Below are 25,000 nucleotides of genomic sequence, written 5' to 3'. Positions count from 1 at the left end.
AAGGAATTCAAAGCGGTCATTACCACAGCTGTGTACATCCCCCATAAGCCAACACAGACCGGGCACTCGAGGAACTGTATGGGAGCATAAGTGAGCAGGAAACCGCGCACCCTGAGGCCACATTCATTGTGACCGGGGACTTTAACTAAGCCAACTTCAAGTCAATCACACCAAAATACTTCCAACACATCAGATGCAACAAAAGAAGCGGCCGGGTTTTGGACAATTGCAACTCTCCCTTCAGGGATGGCTACAAATCCCTCCCCCGCCCACCATTTGGCAAATCAGACAACTCTTCCATTCTACATCTGCCCACTTACAGGCAGAAACTGAAACAGGATGCACCCGCCCTTAGAACGATCCATTGCTGGTCAAACCAATCAGATTCTATGCTACAAGACCTTCCGGTCCGCCTCTGATGACGACATCAAGGTCTATGCAGACACCATAACGTGTTTCATCAGGAAGTGCATAGATGATGTAGTGCTGACCAAAACAGTACGGATCTACCATAACCAGAAACCGTGGATTAATGCTGATGATCGTGCGGCACTTAATGTGTTGACCTCCGCTCTGTAGCGGATGTAGCCCGATCCTTCCAATGGGTGGATGTCTGTTAAGCTGCGGGTCCAGAAGGCATTCGGGGCCATGTCATCAGAGCCTTTCCTTTGAGCCAAAAGTTGTTGAAAGGGCGACACACCGGAGTCCTCAGTTCGCCCGATGGTCAATCCTCCCCTGATCGGCCCTAAAGTGCGTCGGCCCGGTATGTCAGATTACCAGTACAGCCCTGTGTGTATATTAGTTTTGTACATTGTGTTGTTTAACTCTGTTGTTTATTGTAAATTGGCATATGTCTCATCACTGTCATGACTGCTTTGTTGCTCGGAACTGCACCCAAGACCTTCACCCACTGTTAAATCAATGAGGGGCACCCCTACAGCGAGGAGCCGTGGAACTGTTAAAATGATCCTGAAGACACAGAAAGAAACAAAGGTAAACAGGTCCATATCTACTGCCTCCAAAATCCAGAACACGGTTGACAAAGACAAAGTAGTTTAATCAGCTTCCAGGAAGAACAAGACCAGGAAAGTGGAATAGGAACGAGCCGAGAGCATCTTTCTCCACTAGATGACTGACCCTACTGGTGATATACCCGGAGAGAGGGTCACTGATTCACAAAAACAAATGACTTCAAGGGACAAACCCAGAATCAGTCCAAACAGCCCATTATAGGCCAGCTCAAGGTGACTGTTATCTACAGCCACCACACAAACACACACATTCAATACTCTCCCGATATTCTGTATTCATAGCTTATTAATAAAACTGTCATGTCTCGTGCACAAACTCGATGGTTTTTCACCCGGTCAGCCAGTGTTCTATAGAACATGCTAATGAAAAAAAAAAGTGCAATTAATGCAACAATTGCAAATGCATCATCTCTGAACTGCCGTGATGCGTGTAATTAACCATTCCAGGTCATTTTCCATTTTCATTGTTGCATTTATTGAAATTGAAGGTTTACCCTGTGAAGTCCAGGTGATTAGAACAGACCCAGTTCCTCCACAGTCCGTCCGGCTCACCTCACATAACAGACACCCTGCAGCAGATCGTGTCTGGGCTTGAAGCTCTGATTACTTGGGGTTGGTCTGGAGGGGCTCTGGAGGTGTTTGTAACCCACCGGCCTGCTTGAACTCCACGGAGACGCAGGACGGGTTTGAGCGTGTCCGTGTGTGTGAGGTGAATTCATGAGCACTGCAGTGCTGTTCAGTGTTCACTGAAGTTGTGGTTGTGTTTCTTTTGGCCGGATGAAATCTGATTATGTTGCTCTTTCATAGTAAAACGCTAGAGGAGACACGTGTGAGATTACTGGAGTGTTTTTCTCATGGGAGACTTCTACTCAAACTGAGAAATGATATCTCATGTTTCTATAGGCCTAGAAGACAGAATATAAAGAACAATATCAGATGTCACATATAGAACAATGGGAATCATTGTGGCTGCCTTTATGGTTTTTGAATTTTTGGGGCATTTCTGTCACCTTCAGTTGCATTTTTGCCCAACCCCCCATTCATTTCTAACCCTGATATACTGTAGAAATAACTTCCTCATGGATTCCTGTGCAGTACGGAGATTAAATTCTATTGAGATGAGGGAAGTTGTGAGTCTATTCTCACATAAACTCAAGATCTTAAGTTGAAAGTTTATGTTAATGGTGCAGTTTATTCCAGTAGGTGAATCATTTGAGAAATTTTATAAGCATAACTATAATTTTTTTTGCATATTCCAATTGAAAACATCATATTAAATATATACAGTTGATATATATTTCAATGACAGATACAAGCTGTACTGCAGGTCTTCTCATGACAGGAGTCGCTCAAGTGACAAAACAAAATGATTTTAAAGACCTTTAATTGTTTTAAAAATAGAGGAAAACAGCGTCTGTCTGGACTGCTAATCTGTTACATGAATCCAGATTATGACTTCAAATTATAAAGCTATACCTACAGTATATGTGTTGTGATGATGTTGTGCTGTGATATGATGTTATGTTATGATGTGTTGTGATATGATGTTATGTTATGATGATGTTATGTTGTTATGATTGTGTTATGTTAGGTTATAATGGTATCTTATGATGTGTTGTGATATGATGTTATATTATGATGTGTTGTGATAATGTTATGTTATGATGATGTTATGATTTTGTGATGATGTTATGTTGTTATGATTGTGTTATGTTAGGTTATAATGATATCTTATGATGTGTTGTGATATGATGTTATGTTATGATGATGTTATGTTGTAATGTTTTGAATTTGTGATGATGTTATGTTATGATGCGTTGTGATGATGTTATGTGTTATGATTGTGTTATGTTAGGTTATAATGGTATCTTATGATGTGTTGTGATATGATGTTATATTATGATGTGTTGCGATAATGTTATGTTATGATGATGTTATGATTTTGTGATTATGTAATGTTGTGATGCTATATTATGTTGTTGTGATGATGTGATATGATGTTATGATGCGTTGTGATGATGTTATGTTGTTATGACTGTGTTATGTTAGGTTATAATGATATGTTATGATGTGCTGTGATATGATGTTATATTATGATGTGTTGTGATAATGTTATGTTATGATGATGTTATGATTTTGTGATGATGTTATGTTGTTATGATTGTGTTATGTTAGGTTATAATGATATCTTATGATGTGTTGTGATATGATGTTATGTTATGATGATGTTATGTTGTAATGTTTTGAATTTGTGATGATGTTATGTTATGATGTGCTGTGATATGATGTTATGTTATGATGCGTTGTGATGATGTTATGTGTTATGATTGTGTTATGTTAGGTTATAATGATATGTTATGATGTGTTGTGATATGATGTTATATTATGATATTATGTTGTAATGTTATGATTTTGTGATTATGTAATGTTGTGATGCTATATTATGTTGTTGTGATGATGTGATATGATGTTATGATGCGTTGTGATGATGTTATGTTGTTATGATTGTGTTATGTTAGGTTATAATGATATGTTATGATGTGCTGTGATATGATGTTATGTTATGATGATGTTTTGTTGTAATGTTATGATTTTGTGATGATGTAATGATGTGATGCTATATTATGTTGTTGTGATGATGTGATGTGCTGTGATATGATGTTATGTTATGTTGTATGGTGATATGATGTTATGTTATGATGTACTGTGATATGATGTTATGTTATGATGTGTTGTGATGATGTTATGTTGTTATGATTGTGTTATGTTAGGTTATAATGATATGTTATGATGTGTTGTGATATGATGTTATGTTATGATGATGTTATGATTTTGTGATGATGTTATGTTGTTATGATTGTGTTATGTTAGGTTATAATGATATTTTATGATGTGTTGTGATATGGTGTGATGTTGTGATGCTATATTATGTTGTTGTGGTGATGTTGTGCTGTGATATGATGTTATGTTATGATGTGTTGTGATATGATGTTATGTTATGATGCATTGTGATGATGTTATGTTGTTAAGATTGTGTTATGTTAGGTTATAATGTTATGTTATGATGATGTTATGTTGTAATGTTATGATTTTGTGATGATGTAATGTTGTGATGTTATATTATGTTGTTGTGATGATGTGATGTGCTGTGATATGATGTTATGTTATGATGCGTTGTGATGATGTTATGTTATGATTGTGTTATGTTAGGTTATAATGATATGTTATGATGTGTTGTGATGATGTTATGTGCTGTGATATGATGTTATGTTATGACGCATTGTGAAGATATCATGTTATGATTGTGTTATGTTAGGTTATAATTGTATGTTATGCTGTGTTGTGATATAATGTTATGTTGTAATGTTATGATATTGTGATGATATAATGTTGTGATGCTATATTATGTTGTTGTGATGATGTTGTGCTGTGATATGATGTTATGTTATGATGTATCAGTGCCCTTGCAAATACTGACATTATACAACATGTTGACCAAATTACTACTGTAATGTATTGATCAAATCCATGTCACACTTGTCGATCTGCTTGAGTAATTTGTGAATTGATGTTTCTATACTGAGTTACATGCTTGTAAACAAATATACGTAGAGATGCTTATAGTTTGTAGGAGCTTTTAGCCACTGTCCATTGATGTTATTTCAGTGTTTGCAGGGCACCACTATATTGATATTCCTCAGACATTTAAGTTAGAGTTTTTAAGTATTGTTAAGTATTACACTGCTTTACATGCAGACTTCATTTAAGTTTGTTTTGTTTGTAAGTTTACTATAAATGTGTTTTTGTCAACTTACTTTTTTGGTCTGGGGACCCCGACGGGCTGAACAAAATTTGAATGTTTCATTCTGCTTTCTAATGTCATTACTAATAATAGTAGTAATAGTGGGGAATATTTCACTCGGAGATGAAAATTCCATCTTCTGTAGAACACAAAAGGAGAATTTAAAAATTCTTCACAGGTTTTATTTGCCATTATGTATGTGAATAGTGACTAGAAAGTAATCAAGTCAACTCATGCGCTATATTCCAACATTCCTAAAGCAATCACTTTGTGTGATGAACAGAGAAAAACTTCAGATATTATTCAGTATGAAATCTTTTGGCGATTGTACAATGACAATATTAAACCAATTATTTAATTTTGCAAGCATCAAGTTCTCTTTAAGAGCTCCCATTTACTACATTTTCTCACAAAGGGTCTTCAGTCTTCATGCATGAACATATAAAGCTATCTTTATATATCAGGAAGGGAAGGGGTTCCTTCGGAAGGGAATCATCATATTTGCAGTCCTTGGCATCAGAAAAGGTGTAAACCTTTGGATTAAGATATTTGAGATGACATTGGTTAATTAGAGGTGAGAAAGAATAGACCATCTATAGGTGCATTTATTGGTTGTTGCGTGCCGCCGACAGAAAACAAGACGTGTGCTGTATGGGCTGAATGTCAGGACAATAGCCAATCGGCTTTGATACATAATTATATTTACACAGAATCAAAGATTAAAACCAAAACTCACTTTTCTACTGCTGACACTGATATTCCCTTCAGCAGTTTAAAGCTGAAGCGCTGTGTAACTTTCCAAATTATTTCTCAACTTCTAGACAAAGCTGATGAATGACATTATTGATATGCTCATCAATAATCTTAGTTTTCTGAAGTTTTGTGATTTACTCTACATACCTGCCGGTGTTGCCTCAGGCCGGGGAGCCCCCCCCCCCCACCTTCCTCGATCTGGGAGGAGACAGGAGGGGGAAAAATAAAAAATAGGAGAGGCAAAGGCCAACACGGACTGACAGAGAGAGAGAGAGAGGAGAGAGACTCACCGGTTCTCTGATGCACCGTCACGTGGTCCTCGATCACTCCTCCACCCTCTCAGACGGAAGGCAGCCGCTCCTCCCTGGGCGGACCGGAGTCAAACCTCTGCCCCCCAGTGGATAGAATGCCCCTCCGGGTTCCAATCGACCCGTGGGGTCACTCCTCCGCCCCTGGCAGCGGCCCTACCTCTCCTGGTGGTCGGGGAGCCGCTTCCCTACTCCCCTCGTGGATGGCGGTCTTCTCTCGACCCCTCTGCGTTTCTGGGGGATGGCAGGGCACACCTTCACGCCTGGCAGCAACTCTATCATGCCAGGCGGTCGGGGAGTCCAGTCCCACCTGCTCCACGGACGGCAGCCATTGCCCACATCCATGCGGTCGGCTACTTCGGCCCCCGGCGGATGGCAGCGGCGCTCCCCTGGGTGGACGGCAGTGTCGAGGACTCTGCGATGGGCATCCCTGCTCCCTCCCGGGGTACGGCAACAATGTAAGGCGGGGTGGGAGTGGGGGGTGGGGGGGTACAAGGGAAAGGAGGAGGCAAGAACCGGCTTGACAATATAAATAATATTTAATGATAAACTTAAACAAAAAAAACACACAAATATAAACACATACAGGGCAGCTGCTCGTAATTCTCTCTCTCTCGAACTGTCGTCACCGGACCGCCTTTATCCCTCATGCTCCCCATCAGGCTTATTGGGGACTGGGCGTGCATTGTTCCTGCCTGGCCCCCCACTACAGTAATTGTTTTGGTCATTTTTTTGGAACAATTTAGTTCTTTAGAGGTGAAATCATCTCTGTACAAACGTAACATGTGTAACAATTTCTGGGGTGTCATGTTGTGTGAAAAGCCTTTATATTTATTTTGGGACTGTAATATTATACCCCGAAAACACTTGTGTACACAAAACTCTAAACTGGCCGGACAATCCCTTCGGTTTGATAGACACTATAAATAAAATGGAAGCATTTATTTTACAGTGCTGGTTTAGTCTGATTTGTCAGACCTGTTGGGACTGTTTTGTACAGTAATAGATGTGGGCATTCACTGGAGACACTTTAATATCTCCTCTGTAATTTCTTCATTGAGTTCTTCCACAGCAGCAGTGAGGGAGAAAATGAAACTCTGGAAGTAGAGGAAGATAAAACGAGAGATGAAGTGGCTGTAGGATGATGAATGGATGGAGGGATACATGCTGTTGCACAGTATAAAGATGATGCCATGTGTAATGTGTGGCAGAGTGTGGCAGAGGAGCTACTCTAATGTAGTTACACACCAGCCAAATGTGTTTAGAGCTGCTGAAACATCAGACTGGGAGAAAGAGGAACCGAACCACTGACACGAGCACAGAGTCATGATGGAGCGCTGCAGCAGAGCACAAAACAACATCCTAAACACAACAGAGCTTCTTCACAGGTCTGCTCTGATCGAGTCCTAGTAGAGAGAAAAAGTAGTTTATATTAACTATAAGCTTGTTTATTTTTTATGTTGTCATCCTGTTTGTTTCAAGGATGACCCTTGCTTAAACAAACCATGGTATTACTGTAGTAGTATACAGTATACAGTATTTTTGAAAATACCAAAAATAAATGATCACGGCCTGGTAAAAGTTTCCAAATCAGTTTTAATGAGACCTTCATTTAACAAAATGGAGAAAAAAAAATTCTAATAATAATAAAAGAACTGAATTCTAGCGAGTATTGGCACTGACTATCACACCTGGAGTCGTGAGTTTGAATCCAGGGCGTGCTGAGTGACTCCAGTCAGGTCTCCACAGCAACCAAATTGGCCCGGTTGCTAGGGAGGGTAGAGTCACATGGGGTAACCAAATTGGCCCGGTTGCTAGGGAGGGTAGAGTCACATGGGGTAACCAAATTGGCCCGGTTGCTAGGGAGGGTAGAGTCACATGGGGTAACCAAATTGGCCCGGTTTCTAGGGAGGGTAGAGTCACATGGGGTAACCAAATTGGCCCGGTTGCTAGGGAGGGTAGAGTCACATGGGGTAACCAAATTGGCCCGGTTGCTAGGGAGGGTAGAGTCACATGGGGTAACCAAATTGGCCCGGTTGCTAGGGAGGGTAGAGTCACATGGGGTAACCAAATTGGCCCGGTTGCTAGGGAGGGTAGAGTCACATGGGGTAACCAAATTGGCCCGGTTGCTAGGGAGGGTAGAGTCACATGGGGTAACCAAATTGGCCCGGTTGCTAAGGAGGGTAGAGTCACATGGGGTAACCAAATTGGCCCGGTTGCTAAGGAGGGTAGAGTCACATGGGCGGGGCTCATCAGCACTCAAAGGTGTGACACTTTTAAAATCAGTCATGTGTTGCAAGGACGTGTGGACGTGAGGACGTGAGGACGTTTAGGACTTTCTCTAAACTTTGACCTTGGAGGTTCTGGTCCACAAATCTTTGTTTTATCAAAATACATTAATGACACGAAATCAAGGGACTAATATATTCATTTAATTTTTTTGCATTATTATCATTATTATTATTATTATTATTTCAGACCTGAAATTTACATTTACATTTATGTATTTGACAGATGCTTTTATCCAAAGTGACTTACAGTGCACTTATTACAGGGACAATCCCCCCGGAGCAACCTGGAGTTAAGTGTCTTACTCAAGGACACAATGGTGGTGGCTGTGGGGTTTGAACCAGCAACCTTCTGATTACCAGATATGTGCTTCAGCCACTACGCCACCACCACCACTCCATCTGAGAAATTAAAAACGAGTATAAAACAATTCAACTCGCATAAACACCTGTAAATGTCATGAAAGTGCTGGGCCAGAAGACAGGGACAAAATTTGAATTTTAAATCTTTTTGGTGGCTTATAAGACAAGGGACTGATTGTCATCATATTTTGATAATGACCCAAAAAGCCAATTTTGCATCAGTACCTGCTGTATCTTAAATGTCACGATCAGCTAGAAACACTAGAAGAGAAGTGTGCATCATGCTCAGTTTATCAGTCCCTCACTGCCCTCTGCTGGAGAACATCTGGAACAGACCGTTTGGGCTTTCTTCATTGTTTTGGCCCAATCCTGAAGACATTTCACGTTTTGGAGTTTTCTGTCTTTTCTTATTCATGTAGATAGGAGTTGTAATAAAGTAGATGTAATAAACAATTTTGGGACTGTGTTTGTTGGCAATTGATGTTCAATGTCAAATCTGGGTCCTGGAGCAAAACTAGTTTAGAGACACTTCTGCAGAATATCTCACTTTATATTTTACTTGTGAGTTGGTCTTTTCTTGCTACAGATTTCTTCACCATGCTCATTGTTTCTGCGACTCATCTCGCATGCTGCTGATTCTCACTGGCTCTCCACTGGCACACCTGACAGTCCTTGTGCCACTCTCAGCTCTGGCACTATTATCCAAACAAGCTCAGCTGGTTTACAGGCACACTGACACCCAGGGAGGCCAACTGGACTGCCAATGTGTTGCCAGGTGGGCACCAGAATGGAGGCCAACACAGGTGGCCAAACCATTTGCAGATGGACTCTAGCTGTGTTTGACTCCAGTGGAGTTGAGTGATTTTTAACTGAAGCCAAACATGAGACAGACTTGATGATGACAAATGAGGCCAAAACAATGAACATGGTGAAGGGCCAGTGAAACACACACTGATATTACTGTTAGATTGTTTTAGAGAGTTTCATCAAGACACTTACAGATACAAAACATTCAGTTTTTATTGCATTTAAATATTTCTGGTGCATGTTGGACAAAGACATTTTATTTGGATAGCGCTTTTCACCTTTCTTTCATTTAAATACGAGAAGGTGAATCATGCAAACTATTAATAAATTAAACTTAATACCAAACTAAGAGCATTTACCCACATCCATACAAAGAAACCATGGTAACCATAGTTTCTGCAATAGTGTCATTACTAAAGTTATTGGTTATGCTGTAAAATAAATGAAAATGTGTCTCATAATAACTAATAATACTAAAACAAATAATAATAATAAACTGTGTGCTGAAAAAACTCTGATCCAAAGGATATAATAAGAGCATCTGATATTTTAGAACATAAATAAGATGACATTAAATAGATTAAACACTTATATATATGTGTCGGTATATATAAATAATACAATTATAGAACATATTTATAGAACTAAAAAGATAAAAATTAAATATTTAACATCAGTCTGAATTATAGATATGTAACTGTACTTTTAAGACACTAGATGACACTGCTGTCTTTAACTCTACACATGAACACAAGCTCAAACCTGCAGATCACTCAGATCAGAGACTATTTAGCCCAAGATCAGTAGCGGTTGTAGCATGACTGCCCATGTCGCCCATGCCTAAATTCGGCCCTGCCCGAGATGGAACACTTGCATTAAAATAAACGGGAGAAATTGGAACACTTGCGTTAAAATAAATGGGAGAAATTGGAACACTTGCATTAAAATAAATGGAAATTGGAACACTTGCGTTAAAATAAACGGGAGAAATGGGAAAAATTGCGTTAAAATAAATGGGAGAAATAGGAACAAGTGCGTTAAAATAAATGGGAGAAATTGGAACACTTGCGTTAAAATAAATGGGAGAAATTGGAACACGTGCGTTAAAATAAATGGGAGAAATTGGAACACTTGCGTTAAAATAAATGGGAGAAATTGGAACACGTGCGTTAAAATAAACGGGAGAAATTGGAACACGTGCGTTAAAATAAACGGGAGAAATTGGAACACGTGCGTTAAAATAAACGGGAGAAATTCGAACAATTGCGTTAAAATAAACGGGAGAAATTGGAACACGTGCGTTAAAATAAACGGGAGAAATTGGAACACGTGCATTAAAATAAACGGGAGAAATTGGAACAATTGCGTTAAAATACATGGGAGAAATTGGAACACGTGCGTTAAAATAAACGGGAGAAATTGGAACAATTGCGTTAAAATAAATGGGAGAAATTGGAACACGTGCGTTAAAATAAATGGGAGAAATTCGAACACTTACGTTAAAATAAACGGGAGAAATTGGAACACGTGCATTAAAATAAATGGGAGAAATTGGAACAATTGCGTTAAAATAAATGGGAGAAATTGGAACACGTGCGTTAAAATAAATGGGAGAAATTGGAACACGTGCGTTAAAATAAATGGGAGAAATTGGAACACGTGCGTTAAAATAAACGGGAGAAATTGGAACAATTGCGTTAAAATAAATGGGAGAAATTGGAACACGTGTGTTAAAATAAATGGGAGAAATTCGAACACATGCGTTAAAATAAACGGGAGAAATTGGAACACGTGCGTTAAAATAAACGGGAGAAATTGGAACAATTGCGTTAAAATAAATGGGAGAAATTGGAACACGTGTGTTAAAATAAATGGGAGAAATTCGAACACATGCGTTAAAATAAACGGGAGAAATTGGAACACTTGCGTTAAAATAAATGGGAGAAATTGGAACACTTGCATTAAAATAAATGGAAATTGGAACACTTGCGTTAAAATAAACGGGAGAAATGGGAAAAATTGCGTTAAAATAAATGGGAGAAATAGGAACAAGTGCGTTAAAATAAATGGGAGAAATTGGAACACTTGCGTTAAAATAAATGGGAGAAATTGGAACACGTGCGTTAAAATAAATGGGAGAAATTGGAACACGTGCGTTAAAATAAACGGGAGAAATTGGAACACGTGCGTTAAAATAAACGGGAGAAATTGGAACACGTGCGTTAAAATAAATGGGAGAAATTCGAACACTTACGTTAAAATAAACGGGAGAAATTGGAACACGTGCATTAAAATAAATGGGAGAAATTGGAACAATTGCGTTAAAATAAATGGGAGAAATTGGAACACGTGCGTTAAAATAAATGGGAGAAATTGGAACACGTGCGTTAAAATAAATGGGAGAAATTGGAACACGTGCGTTAAAATAAATGGGAGAAATTGGAACAATTGCGTTAAAATAAATGGGAGAAATTGGAACACGTGTGTTAAAATAAATGGGAGAAATTCGAACACATGCGTTAAAATAAACGGGAGAAATTGGAATGCCCAATATGGCAGACAGAGACTAAACGGTTCAAGGAACAAAAATGAAAATCAAAACACCAACATAATTTTTAGCAGAGAGTAACCGAAAACGGGAACAAAGTGATTTTCAATTGTTCTGGATTGAAAACTTTATTTTTAAATGCTGGTAACCGATTATATTATAATTTTGTTCTGATAATTTGAAACTAAAGATCGAAGGGTTTGTTAAAATATATTTATGGAGCTCATGGATGTGTCATGCTGTGAATGAAAACCTTTTTAAACGTCATTAACCGTTATTTTATTCTGTTCTAACGGTAATCTTTTGCAAAGGAGGCTGCAGAACTTCTGAACCGAACGAAAAATAATGTTTTTGTTCAGAACGAACAGAAATGAAAAACATTTTGTTTTTAGTCCCTGATGGCAGATGTTGAAAAGGTAAAAGAGCCAATTGTCTTTAAAAACAGACATCACCTGTCTGGACACAAGCTAAAGTAGCGCTAGCTTCATGGTTTCAACACTGACCCATGTGTGTTTCTCTTTCATCGATCAGCTGATGAAAATTCATTTTATATTGAGAATGTCGTTTCATCTGAATGTTTTTAATCATTTTAGATGTTTGTGAATTTCATGAGTCCAACAAATGTTGTTGCTGCATTTCTATTAGATATTGGTTAATTAAGTGCATTTGTCAGTAAACTGTTTCTTGTTTTACTGGTTGCAACAGCAACATTCCTCCATTATCTAAAACATTCCAGAACATTCCAGAAGAGTGCTGACCAGCAATAAAACTGCCAATGACATTTAAAACAAACAGCTTCACAAACTAAACGAGCGACAGAGAGAAATGAGCTCGTACAGACACTCACTGTTTCAGCATTTTAATGATATGAGCTTTACAGAATGAAAGTCTGATGACCCAAATATTACAACATGAATGATGCCAAATGTGGAGTAGTCACGGAGTACATATTTAACATCCTGTGCACTTCGTCAAAGACTATGATATGGCTACATGTTTTCCACAATACTTTGACACAACTATGTTGTGAATGGGTTTGACCGAGACTTAATCGGTTTTGATGAAACTAGGCTACAAATAGTGACTGGCTGGCAGTGACAGTCGTTTAGTCAAAGCGATGGGAACATCTGCAGGTTTTTGACATTTTCATTTATTTTCTTTTATTTTCTCCCCAATTTGAAAAGCCCAATTCCCACTACTTACTGGTTCCTCGTGGTGGTGCGGTTACTCGCCTCAATCCGGGTGGTGGAGCACAAGTCTCAGTCTACCCTCCCTAACAACCGGGCCAATTTGGTTACCCCATGTGACTCTACCCTCCCTAACAACCGGGCCAATTTGGTTACCCCATGTGACTCTACCCTCCCTAACAACCGGCCCAATTTGGTTACCCCATGTGACTCTACCCTCCCTAACAACCGGCCCAATTTGGTTACCCCATGCGACTCTACCCTCCCTAACAACCGGGCCAATTTGGTTACCCCATGCGACTCTACCCTCCCTAGCAACCGGCCCAATTTGGTTACCCCATGTGACTCTACCCTCCCTAACAACCGGGCCAATTTGGTTACCCCATGTGACTCTACCCTCCCTAGCAACCGTGCCAATTTGGTTACCCCATGTGACTCTACCCTCCCTAGCAACTGGCCCAATTTGGTTACCCCATGTGACTCTACCCTCCCTAGCAACCGGCCCAATTTGGTTACCCCATGTGACTCTACCCTCCCTAGCAACCAGCCCAATTTGATTACCCCATGTAACTCTACCCTGCCTAGCAACCGGCCCAATTTGGTTACCCCATGTGACTCTACCCTCCCTAGCAACCGGCCCAATTTGATTACCCCATGTAACTCTACCCTCCCTAGCAACCGGCCCAATTTGGTTACCCCATGTAACTCTACCCTCCCTAGCAACCGGCCTAATTTGGTTACCCCATGTGACTCTACCCTCCCTAGCAACCGGCCCAATTTGGTTACCTCATGTAACTCTACCCTCCCTAACAACCGGCCCAATTTGATTACCCCATGTAACTCTACCCTCCCTAGCAACCGGGCCAATGTGGTTGCTAAGGAGACCTGGCAGGAGTCACTCAGCATGACCTCGACTCCAGGGGTGATGGTCAATACTCGCTGAGATACCCAGACCCCGAAAAAAAATCGAAACATTCTTAAAACAAGAGAAAAGTACCAGTTTGTAGTTATAAATGAACTCATCAGTCAAAATCGATTAAAGACCAACAGAATGAACGAATAATCTCACACCAGACAGACAAAACCGACTCATAATAAACTTCATGATGCATGAAATAAGTTTTGACACTCAAATGAGGAAAACGTGATTTTCAACAATTCAATTGGCAACTATAAAATCAACTGCTACATCTGAGAACATCAAACGTGTCACATAAAAAAACAAAAGCTTGTAAGTAGAAAATAATAATGAAATCAGAGCAATATGTTCATCAACAGACCTTTCCTATACATTCAATTTCGAGCATTAAAGATGATGATGATGATGATGATGATGATGGTTTCATTTTGGCAGATATTGACGTGTTACAAAGTATCAAATACGCCCAGTCCACGACCGCCCTTATGGAGTTAGAGTTAGTGATTATAATCAGAGTTCAAAGGACATTATCCTCCATTTCCTTCATTAAACACCTGTTACTAAAGGCTTTAAACACACGGTAATACAGTTTAATATCAGTTTACACGAGAATCCTTCAAATGTGCATTAATGCAGTTCATGTTTGCCCAGAGGTAATATTCACCTGATGAATCTCACAACAACATGTCCAGGTCAAAGTTCATTTTCACAGCCCTGAAATGTGCTTCATGTTTTACATGATTTTCATTCAATTAAACATGTTTCCCAAAATTCTCATCACTGTAATTTAAATAAAAATCTCTTATTATCTTTAAAATGACTGTAATACTTTCATATAGCATAACAATAAACACTTTTTTCCTGCAATTAATGTAAGTTAGAACATCAAAGGTGTCCATGATGTATAAAAACTTTACTGTGATTCTAAAAATAATTATAATATACATTAATTCAGTTCTAATTAATTTGGAGGAAACGTTCTTAATGTCACATTACCAAAAAATCTTTCTAGTTGCTTAAATGCAGTTTCTCATTCCTCTCATCCCGAAATCCAAAGAAATCAAAATGAGCTGGACAGAAGTGGTTAGAGTCGCTCGTGTAGCGTTTGACTTTATAAGTTCACATGGCTTCATTGCAAACATGCAGCGTATAGAAACAATACAAAATGGTTATGATACAGTTGGATAAATTAGTGCTATAAATAGTTTATCTACATGCTCTTTTTACACTCCGTAGTGTTATAAAGTGACGAAACATGCTTCATCGCCGTTTTTGGCACCAAACAACTCAATGACCTGCACTGATCCGTCAGTGCCACAAAACTTCCAGAGTTCTGCATTCAGGAAACACAACGTTTGTGGAGGGAGAACATGTAAAACGATGCAGCGGCATCACCTCTGGTCTGTTGTATGACCTCTGACCTCCAGCAGTCCTTCATAAGATGTTTACTGAGGGCTTGTAAAGGGCTCCAGTAACGTGCTTGTGGTCTCAGGGTTCATGACCTTTGACCTTTAGTTTCTTCAGTACACATTCAGAGCTGTGGCCGTCTTCAGGTAGATCGTGATTTTAGGACCCATTCACAATGAGGGTTAACATGGTAAACATCCAGTAAATATGTGTCTGGGTCCAGGCAACGCTCTCCTAGAGTAAACACAAACAACAATGATCGAGAGGAATGTTTATGGGATGTGTTTGGGTAGTGACTGGGCTGCTGAAACAAAGGAAGTGCTATATTTGTACATTTTGACTCTGAATGTATTTATTTACTAGTTAGTTTACATCAGCAGAACTTTAAACTGATTTTGTTTGTTTAGTCGTAAAAATTAAATAAACTGAATGTGTTAATAGAATTCGTTTTGTTCGCTTTAGCAAAAATTAACTAAACCGAACGTGTTAATAGAATTCGTTTTGTTTGCTTTAGCAAAAATTAACTAAACTGAATGTGTGAATAGAATTCATTTTGTTCGCTTTAGCAAAAATTAACTAAACCGAACGTGTTAATAGAATTCGTTTTGTTCGCTTTAGCAAAAATTAACTAAACTGAACGTGTTAATAGAATTCGTTTTGTTCGCTTTAGCAAAAATTAACTAAACCGAACGTGTTAATAGAATTCGTTTTGTTCGCTTTAGCAAAAATTAACTAAACTGAATGTGTGAATAGAATTCGTTTTGTTCGCTTTAGCAAAAATTAACTAAACTGAATGTGTTAATAGAATTAGTTTTGTTTGCTTTAGCAAAAATTAACTAAACTGAACGTGTTAATAGAATTCGTTTTGTTTGCTTTAGCAAAAATTAACTAAACCGAACGTGTTAATAGAATTCGTTTTGTTCGCTTTAGCAAAAATTAACTAAACTGAATGTGTTAATAGAATTAGTTTTGTTCGCTTTAGCAAAAATTAACTAAAAAGACGTGTTAATAGAATTCGTTTTGTTCGCTTTAGCAAAAATTAACTAAACTGAACGTGTTAATAGAATTCGTTTTGTTCGCTTTAGCAAAAATTAACTAAACCGAACATGTTAATAGAATTCGTTTTGTTTGCTTTAGCAAATATTTACTAATCTGAATAGAATTTGTTTTGTTAGTTTTAGCAAAAATTAACTACACCGAACGTGTTAATAGAATTCGTTTTGTTCGCTTTAGCAAAAATTAACTAAACCGAACGTGTTAATAGAATTCGTTTTGTTCGCTTTAGCAAAAATTAACTAAACTGAATGTGTGAATAGAATTCCTTTTGTTCGCTTTAGCAAAAATTAACTAATCTGAATGTATTAATAGAATTCGTTTTGTTTGCTTTAGCAAAAATTTACTAATCTGAATGTATTAATAGAATTTGTTTTGTTCGCTTTAGCAAAAATTTACTAATCTGAATGTGTTAATAGAATTCGTTTTGTTCGCTTTAGCAAAAATTAACTAAACTAAACGTGTTAATAGAATTCGTTTTGTTCGCTTTAGCAAAAATGTACTAATCTTAATGTGTTAATAGAATTCGTTTTGTTCGCTTTAGCAAAAATTAACTAAACTGAATGTGTTAATAGAATTCGTTTTGTTTGCTTTAGCAAACATTAACTAATCTGAATAGAATTAGTTTTGTTCGCTTTAGCAAAAATGTACTAATCTGAATGTGTTAATAGAATTCATTCTGTTCGCTTTAGCAAAAATTTACTAAACTGAACGTGTTAATAGAATTCGTTTTGTTCGCTTTAGCAAAATTAACTAATCCGAATGTGTTAATAGAATTCGTTTTGTTCGCTTTAGCAAAAATTAACTAATCTGAATAGAATTAGTTTTGTTCGCTTTAGCAAAAATGTACTAATCTGAATGTGTTAATAGAATTAGTTTTGTTCGCTTTAGCAAAAATTAACTAAACTGAATGTGTGAATAGAATTCGTTTTGTTCGCTTTAGCAAAAATTAACTAAACTGAATGTGTGAATAGAATGCATTTTGTTTGCTTTAGCAAAAATTAACCAATCTGAATGTGTTAATAGAATTTGTTTTGTTCGCTTTAGCAAAAATTAACTAATCTCAATGTGTGAAAAGAATTCATTTTGTTCGCTTTAGCAAAAATTAACTAAACTGAATGTGTGAATAGAATTCATTTTGTTCGCTTTAGCAAAAATTAACTAAACTGAATGTGTGAATAGAATTCATTTTGTTCGCTTTAGCAAAAATTAACTAAACTGAATGTGTAAATAGAATTCGTTTTGTTCGCTTTAGCAAAAATTAACTAAACTGAATGTGTTAATAGAATTCGTTTTGTTTGCTTTAGCAAAAATTAACTAAACTGAATGTGTGAATAGAATTCCTTTTGTTCGCTTTAGCAAAAATTAACTAATCTGAATGTGTTAAAAGAATTTGTTTTGTTCGCTTTAGCAAAAATTAACTAATCTGAATGTGTTAATAGAATTCGTTTTGTTTGCTTTAGCAAAAATTAACTAAACTGAATGTGTGAATAGAATTCCTTTTGTTCAGCTTTTAGCAAAAATTAACTAATCTGAAAGTGTTAAAAGAATTTGTTTTGTTCGCTTTAGCAAAAATTAACTAATCTGAATGTGTTAATAGAATTCGTTTTGTTCGCTTTAGCAAAAATTAACTAAACTAAACGTGTTAATAGAATTCGTTTTGTTCGCTTTAACAAAAATTTACTAATCTGAATGTGTTAATAGAATTCGTTTTGTTCGCTTTAGCAAAAATTAACTAAACTAAACGTGTTAATAGAATTCGTTTTGTTCGCTTTAGCAAAAATGTACTAATCTTAATGTGTTAATAGAATTCGTTTTGTTCGCTTTAGCAAAAATTAACTAATCTGAATAGAATTAGTTTTGTTCGCTTTAGCAAAAATGTACTAATCTGAATAGAATTCGTTTTGTTTGCTTTAGCAAAAATGAACTAATCTGAACGTGTTAATAGAATTCGTTTTGTTCGCTTTAGCAAAATTAACTAATCCGAATGTGTTAATAAAATTTGTTTTGTTCGCTTTAGCAAAAATTAACTAATCTGAATGTGTGAAAAGAATTCATTTTGTTCGCTTTAGCAAAAATTAACTAAACTGAATGTGTGAATAGAATTCATTTTGTTCGCTTTAGCAAAAATTAACTAAACTGAATGTGTAAATAGAATTCGTTTTGTTCGCTTTAGCAAAAATTAACTAAACTGAATGTGTTAATAGAATTCGTTTTGTTTGCTTTAGCAAAAATTAACTAAACTGAATGTGTGAATAGAATTCCTTTTGTTCGCTTTAGCAAAAATTAACTAATCTGAATGTGTTAAAAGAATTTGTTTTGTTCGCTTTAGCAAAAATTTACTAATCTGAATGTATTAATAGAATTCGTTTTGTTCGCTTTAGCAAAAATTTACTAATCTGAATGTGTTAATAGAATTTGTTTTGTTCGCTTTAGCAAAAATGTACTAATCTTAATGTGTTAATAGAATTCGTTTTGTTCGCTTTAGCAAAAATTAACTAAACTGAATGTGTTAATAGAATTCGTTTTGTTCGCTTTAGCAAAAATGTACTAAACTGAACGTGTTAATAGAATTCGTTTTGTTCGCTTTAGCAAAAATTAACTAAACTGAATGTGTGAATAGAATTCGTTTTGTTCGCTTTAGCAAAAATTAACTAATCTGAATAGAATTAGTTTTGTTCGCTTTAGCAAAAATTAACTAATCTGAATAGAATTAGTTTTGTTCGCTTTAGCAAAAATTAACTAATCTGAATAGAATTCGTTTTGTTTGCTTTAGCAAAAATTAACTAATCTGAATAGAATTAGTTTTGTTCGCTTTAGCAAAAATGAACTAATCTGAATAGAATTCGTTTTGTTTGCTTTAGCAAAAATTAACTAAACTGAATGTGTGAATAGAATTCATTTTGTTCGCTTTAGCAAAAATTAACTAAACTGAATGTGTGAATAGAATTCATTTTGTTCGCTTTAGCAAAAATTAACTAAACTGAATGTGTTAATAGAATTTGTTTTGTTCGCTTTAGCAAAAATTAACTAAACTGAATGTGTTAATAGAATTCGTTTTGTTTGCTTTAGCAAAAATTAACTAAACTGAATGTGTGAATAGAATTCGTTTTGTTCGCTTTAGCAAAAATTAACTAATCCGAATGTGTTAATAGAATTCGTTTTGTTCGCTTTAGCAAAAATTAACTAATCTGAATAGAATTAGTTTTGTTCGCTTTAGCAAAAATGTACTAATCTGAATGTGTTAATAGAATTCGTTTTGTTCGCTTTAGCAAAAATTAACTAATCCGAATGTGTTAATAGAATTTGTTTTGTTCACTTTAGCAAAAATTAACTAATCCGAATGTGTTAATAGAATTAGTTTTGTTCGCTTTAGCAAAAATTAACTAAACCGAACGTGTTAATAGAATTCGTTTTGTTCGCTTTAGCAAAAATTAACTAAACCGAACATGTTAATAGAATTCGTTTTGTTCGCTTTAGCAAATATTTACTAATCTGAATAGAATTTGTTTTGTTAGTTTTAGCAAAAATTAACTACACTGAACGTGTTAATAGAATTCGTTTTGTTCAGCTTTAGCAAAAATTAACTAAACCGAACGTGTTAATAGAATTCGTTTTGTTCAGCTTTAGCAAAAATTAACTAAACTGAATGTGTGAATAGAATTCCTTTTGTTCGCTTTAGCAAAAATTAACTAATCTGAATGTATTAATAGAATTCGTTTTGTTTGCTTTAGCAAAAATTTACTAATCTGAATGTATTAATAGAATTTGTTTTGTTCGCTTTAGCAAAAATTTACTAATCTGAATGTGTTAATAGAATTCGTTTTGTTCGCTTTAGCAAAAATTAACTAAACTAAACGTGTTAATAGAATTCGTTTTGTTCAGCTTTAGCAAAAATGTACTAATCTTAATGTGTTAATAGAATTCGTTTTGTTACGCTTTAGCAAAAATTAACTAAACTGAATGTGTTAATAGAATTCGTTTTGTTTGCTTTAGCAAACATTAACTAATCTGAATAGAATTAGTTTTGTTCAGCTTTAGCAAAAATGTACTAATCTGAATGTGTTAATAGAATTCATTCTGTTCAGCTTTAGCAAAAATTTACTAAACTGAACGTGTTAATAGAATTCGTTTTGTTCAGCTTTAGCAAAAATTAACTAATCCGAATGTGTTAATAGAATTCGTTTTGTTCAGCTTTAGCAAAAATTAACTAATCTGAATAGAATTAGTTTTGTTAAGCTTTAGCAAAAATGTACTAATCTGAATGTGTTAATAGAATTAGTTTTGTTCAGCTTTAGCAAAAATTAACTAAACTGAATGTGTGAATAGAATTCGTTTTGTTCGCTTTAGCAAAAATTAACTAAACTGAATGTGTGAATAGAATGCATTTTGTTTGCTTTAGCAAAAATTAACCAATCTGAATGTGTTAATAGAATTTGTTTTGTTCAGCTTTAGCAAAAATTAACTAATCTCAATGTGTGAAAAGAATTCATTTTGTTCAGCTTTAGCAAAAATTAACTAAACTGAATGTGTGAATAGAATTCATTTTGTTCGCTTTAGCAAAAATTAACTAAACTGAATGTGTGAATAGAATTCATTTTGTTCAGCTTTAGCAAAAATTAACTAAACTGAATGTGTAAATAGAATTCGTTTTGTTCAGCTTTAGCAAAAATTAACTAAACTGAATGTGTTAATAGAATTCGTTTTGTTTGCTTTAGCAAAAATTAACTAAACTGAATGTGTGAATAGAATTCCTTTTGTTCGCTTTAGCAAAAATTAACTAATCTGAATGTGTTAAAAGAATTTGTTTTGTTCGCTTTAGCAAAAATTAACTAATCTGAATGTGTTAATAGAATTCGTTTTGTTTGCTTTAGCAAAAATTAACTAAACTGAATGTGTGAATAGAATTCCTTTTGTTTGCTTTAGCAAAAATTTACTAATCTGAATGTATTAATAGAATTTGTTTTGTTCGCTTTAGCAAAAATTTACTAATCTGAATGTGTTAATAGAATTCGTTTTGTTCGCTTTAGCAAAAATTAACTAAACTAAACGTGTTAATAGAATTCGTTTTGTTCAGCTTTAGCAAAAATGTACTAATCTTAATGTGTTAATAGAATTCGTTTTGTTCAGCTTTAGCAAAAATTAACTAAACTGAATGTGTTAATAGAATTCGTTTTGTTTGCTTTAGCAAACATTAACTAATCTGAATAGAATTAGTTTTGTTCAGCTTTAGCAAAAATGTACTAATCTGAATGTGTTAATAGAATTCATTCTGTTCAGCTTTAGCAAAAATTTACTAAACTGAACGTGTTAATAGAATTCGTTTTGTTCAGCTTTAGCAAAAATTAACTAATCCGAATGTGTTAATAGAATTCGTTTTGTTCAGCTTTAGCAAAAATTAACTAATCTGAATAGAATTAGTTTTGTTCAGCTTTAGCAAAAATGTACTAATCTGAATGTGTTAATAGAATTAGTTTTGTTCAGCTTTAGCAAAAATTAACTAAACTGAATGTGTGAATAGAATTCGTTTTGTTCGCTTTAGCAAAAATTAACTAAACTGAATGTGTGAATAGAATGCATTTTGTTTGCTTTAGCAAAAATTAACCAATCTGAATGTGTTAATAGAATTTGTTTTGTTACGCTTTAGCAAAAATTAACTAATCTCAATGTGTGAAAAGAATTCATTTTGTTCGCTTTAGCAAAAATTAACTAAACTGAATGTGTGAATAGAATTCATTTTGTTCAGCTTTAGCAAAAATTAACTAAACTGAATGTGTGAATAGAATTCATTTTGTTACGCTTTAGCAAAAATTAACTAAACTGAATGTGTAAATAGAATTAGTTTTGTTCAGCTTTAGCAAAAATTAACTAAACTGAATGTGTTAATAGAATTCGTTTTGTTTGCTTTAGCAAAAATTAACTAAACTGAATGTGTGAATAGAATTCCTTTTGTTCAGCTTTAGCAAAAATTAACTAATCTGAATGTGTTAAAAGAATTTGTTTTGTTCGCTTTAGCAAAAATTAACTAATCTGAATGTGTTAATAGAATTCGTTTTGTTTGCTTTAGCAAAAATTAACTAAACTGAATGTGTGAATAGAATTCCTTTTGTTCGCTTTAGCAAAAATTAACTAATCTGAATGTGTTAAAAGAATTTGTTTTGTTACGCTTTAGCAAAAATTAACTAATCTGAATGTGTTAATAGAATTAGTTTTGTTCAGCTTTAGCAAAAATTAACTAAACTAAGCGTGTTAATAGAATTCGTTTTGTTAGCTTTAACAAAAATTTACTAATCTGAATGTGTTAATAGAATTCGTTTTGTTAAGCTTTAGCAAAAATTAACTAAACTAAACGTGTTAATAGAATTCGTTTTGTTCAGCTTTAGCAAAAATGTACTAATCTTAATGTGTTAATAGAATTCGTTTTGTTAAGCTTTAGCAAAAATTAACTAATCTGAATAGAATTAGTTTTGTTAAGCTTTAGCAAAAATGTACTAATCTGAATAGAATTAGTTTTGTTTGCTTTAGCAAAAATGAACTAATCTGAGCGTGTTAATAGAATTAGTTTTGTTAAGCTTTAGCAAAATTAACTAATCGAATGTGTTAATAGAATTTGTTTTGTTAAGCTTTAGCAAAAATTAACTAATCTGAATGTGTGAAAAGAATTCATTTTGTTCGCTTTAGCAAAAATTAACTAAACTGAATGTGTGAATAGAATTCATTTTGTTAAGCTTTAGCAAAAATTAACTAAACTGAATGTGTAAATAGAATTCGTTTTGTTAAGCTTTAGCAAAAATTAACTAAACTGAATGTGTTAATAGAATTCGTTTTGTTTGCTTTAGCAAAAATTAACTAAACTGAATGTGTGAATAGAATTCCTTTTGTTCAGCTTTAGCAAAAATTAACTAATCTGAATGTGTTAAAAGAATTTGTTTTGTTCAGCTTTAGCAAAAATTTACTAATCTGAATGTATTAATAGAATTCGTTTTGTTAAGCTTTAGCAAAAATTTACTAATCTGAATGTGTTAATAGAATTTGTTTTGTTCAGCTTTAGCAAAAATGTACTAATCTTAATGTGTTAATAGAATTCGTTTTGTTAAGCTTTAGCAAAAATTAACTAAACTGAATGTGTTAATAGAATTACGTTTTGTTAAGCTTTAGCAAAAATGTACTAAACTGAGCGTGTTAATAGAATTCGTTTTGTTCAGCTTTAGCAAAAATTAACTAAACTGAATGTGTGAATAGAATTCGTTTTGTTCAGCTTTAGCAAAAATTAACTAATCTGAATAGAATTAGTTTTGTTCGCTTTAGCAAAAATTAACTAATCTGAATAGAATTAGTTTTGTTCGCTTTAGCAAAAATTAACTAATCTGAATAGAATTCGTTTTGTTTGCTTTAGCAAAAATTAACTAATCTGAATAGAATTAGTTTTGTTCGCTTTAGCAAAAATGAACTAATCTGAATAGAATTCGTTTTGTTTGCTTTAGCAAAAATGAACTAATCTGAATGTGTTAATAGAATTCGTTTTGTTCGCTTTAGCAAAAATTAACTAATCTGAATAGAATTAGTTTTGTTCACTTTAGCAAAAATTAACTAAACTGAACGTGTTAATAGAATTCGTTTTGTTCGCTTTAGCAAAAATTAACTAATCCGAATGTGTTAATAGAATTTGTTTTGTTCGCTTTAGCAAAAATGAACTAATCTGAATGTGTGAAAAGAATTCATTTTGTTCGCTTTAGCAAAAATTAACTAAACTGAATGTGTGAATAGAATTCATTTTGTTCGCTTTAGCAAAAATTAACTAAACTGAATGTGTGAATAGAATTCATTTTGTTCGCTTTAGCAAAAATTAACTAAACTGAATGTGTTAATAGAATTCGTTTTGTTCGCTTTAGCAAAAATTAACTAAACTGAATGTGTTAATAGAATTCGTTTTGTTTGCTTTAGCAAAAATTAACTAAACTGAATGTGTGAATAGAATTCGTTTTGTTCGCTTTAGCAAAAATTAACTAATCCGAATGTGTTAATAGAATTCGTTTTGTTCGCTTTAGCAAAAATTAACTAATCTGAATAGAATTAGTTTTGTTCGCTTTAGCAAAAATGTACTAATCTGAATGTGTTAATAGAATTCGTTTTGTTCGCTTTAGCAAAAATTAACTAATCCGAATGTGTTAATAGAATTTGTTTTGTTCACTTTAGCAAAAATTAACTAATCCGAATGTGTTAATAGAATTTGTTTTGTTCGCTTTAGCAAAAATTAAATAAACTGAATGTGTTAATAGAATTTGTTTTGTTCACTTTAGCAAAAATTAACTAATCCGAATGTGTTAATAGAATTTGTTTTGTTCGCTTTAGCAAAAATTAAATAAACTTGTTAATAGAATTTGTTTTGTTCACTTTAGCAAAAATTAACTAAACTTGTTAATAGAAATAGTTTTGTTCGCTTCTCAAAACATAAAGCTGAAGGATGTCACCACTAAATGGTAAAAATAAATGTTGTTCTCAAAACAGCTTTCTGAATACGCCCCCTGTCTGCC

The 25,000-nt window shown here is 34.7% G+C and overlaps 2 protein-coding genes across 6 annotated transcripts in view; one reads left to right on the top strand and one right to left on the bottom strand.

Moving 5' to 3' along the window:
* LOC127635186 (keratin-associated protein 5-1-like) overlaps positions 1-25,000 on the top strand; it is a 505,876-nt gene that overhangs the window by 439,321 nt on the left and 41,555 nt on the right. The gene's annotated exons all lie outside the window — the stretch shown is intronic.
* The window catches only part of LOC127635174 (rho GTPase-activating protein 18-like), a 42,095-nt gene continuing 30,239 nt past the window's right edge, over positions 13,145-25,000 (bottom strand). For 2 of the 3 annotated variants that reach the window (XM_052115030.1, XM_052115031.1), the window contains exon 15: positions 13,145-15,647. In XM_052115030.1, the coding sequence (XP_051970990.1) occupies positions 15,556-15,647 (92 nt within the window). In that variant the 3' untranslated portion in view covers positions 13,145-15,555. The remainder of the gene's footprint in view (positions 15,648-25,000) is intronic. The other variant, XM_052115029.1, reaches the window with a different exon arrangement.

Source organism: Xyrauchen texanus, chromosome 42, assembly GCF_025860055.1.
Source record: "Xyrauchen texanus isolate HMW12.3.18 chromosome 42, RBS_HiC_50CHRs, whole genome shotgun sequence".
Lineage (NCBI taxonomy): Eukaryota > Metazoa > Chordata > Actinopteri > Cypriniformes > Catostomidae > Xyrauchen > Xyrauchen texanus.
The sequence above is the reverse complement of the archived record's forward strand: the minus strand, read 5'-3'. Positions and strand labels throughout refer to the sequence as shown.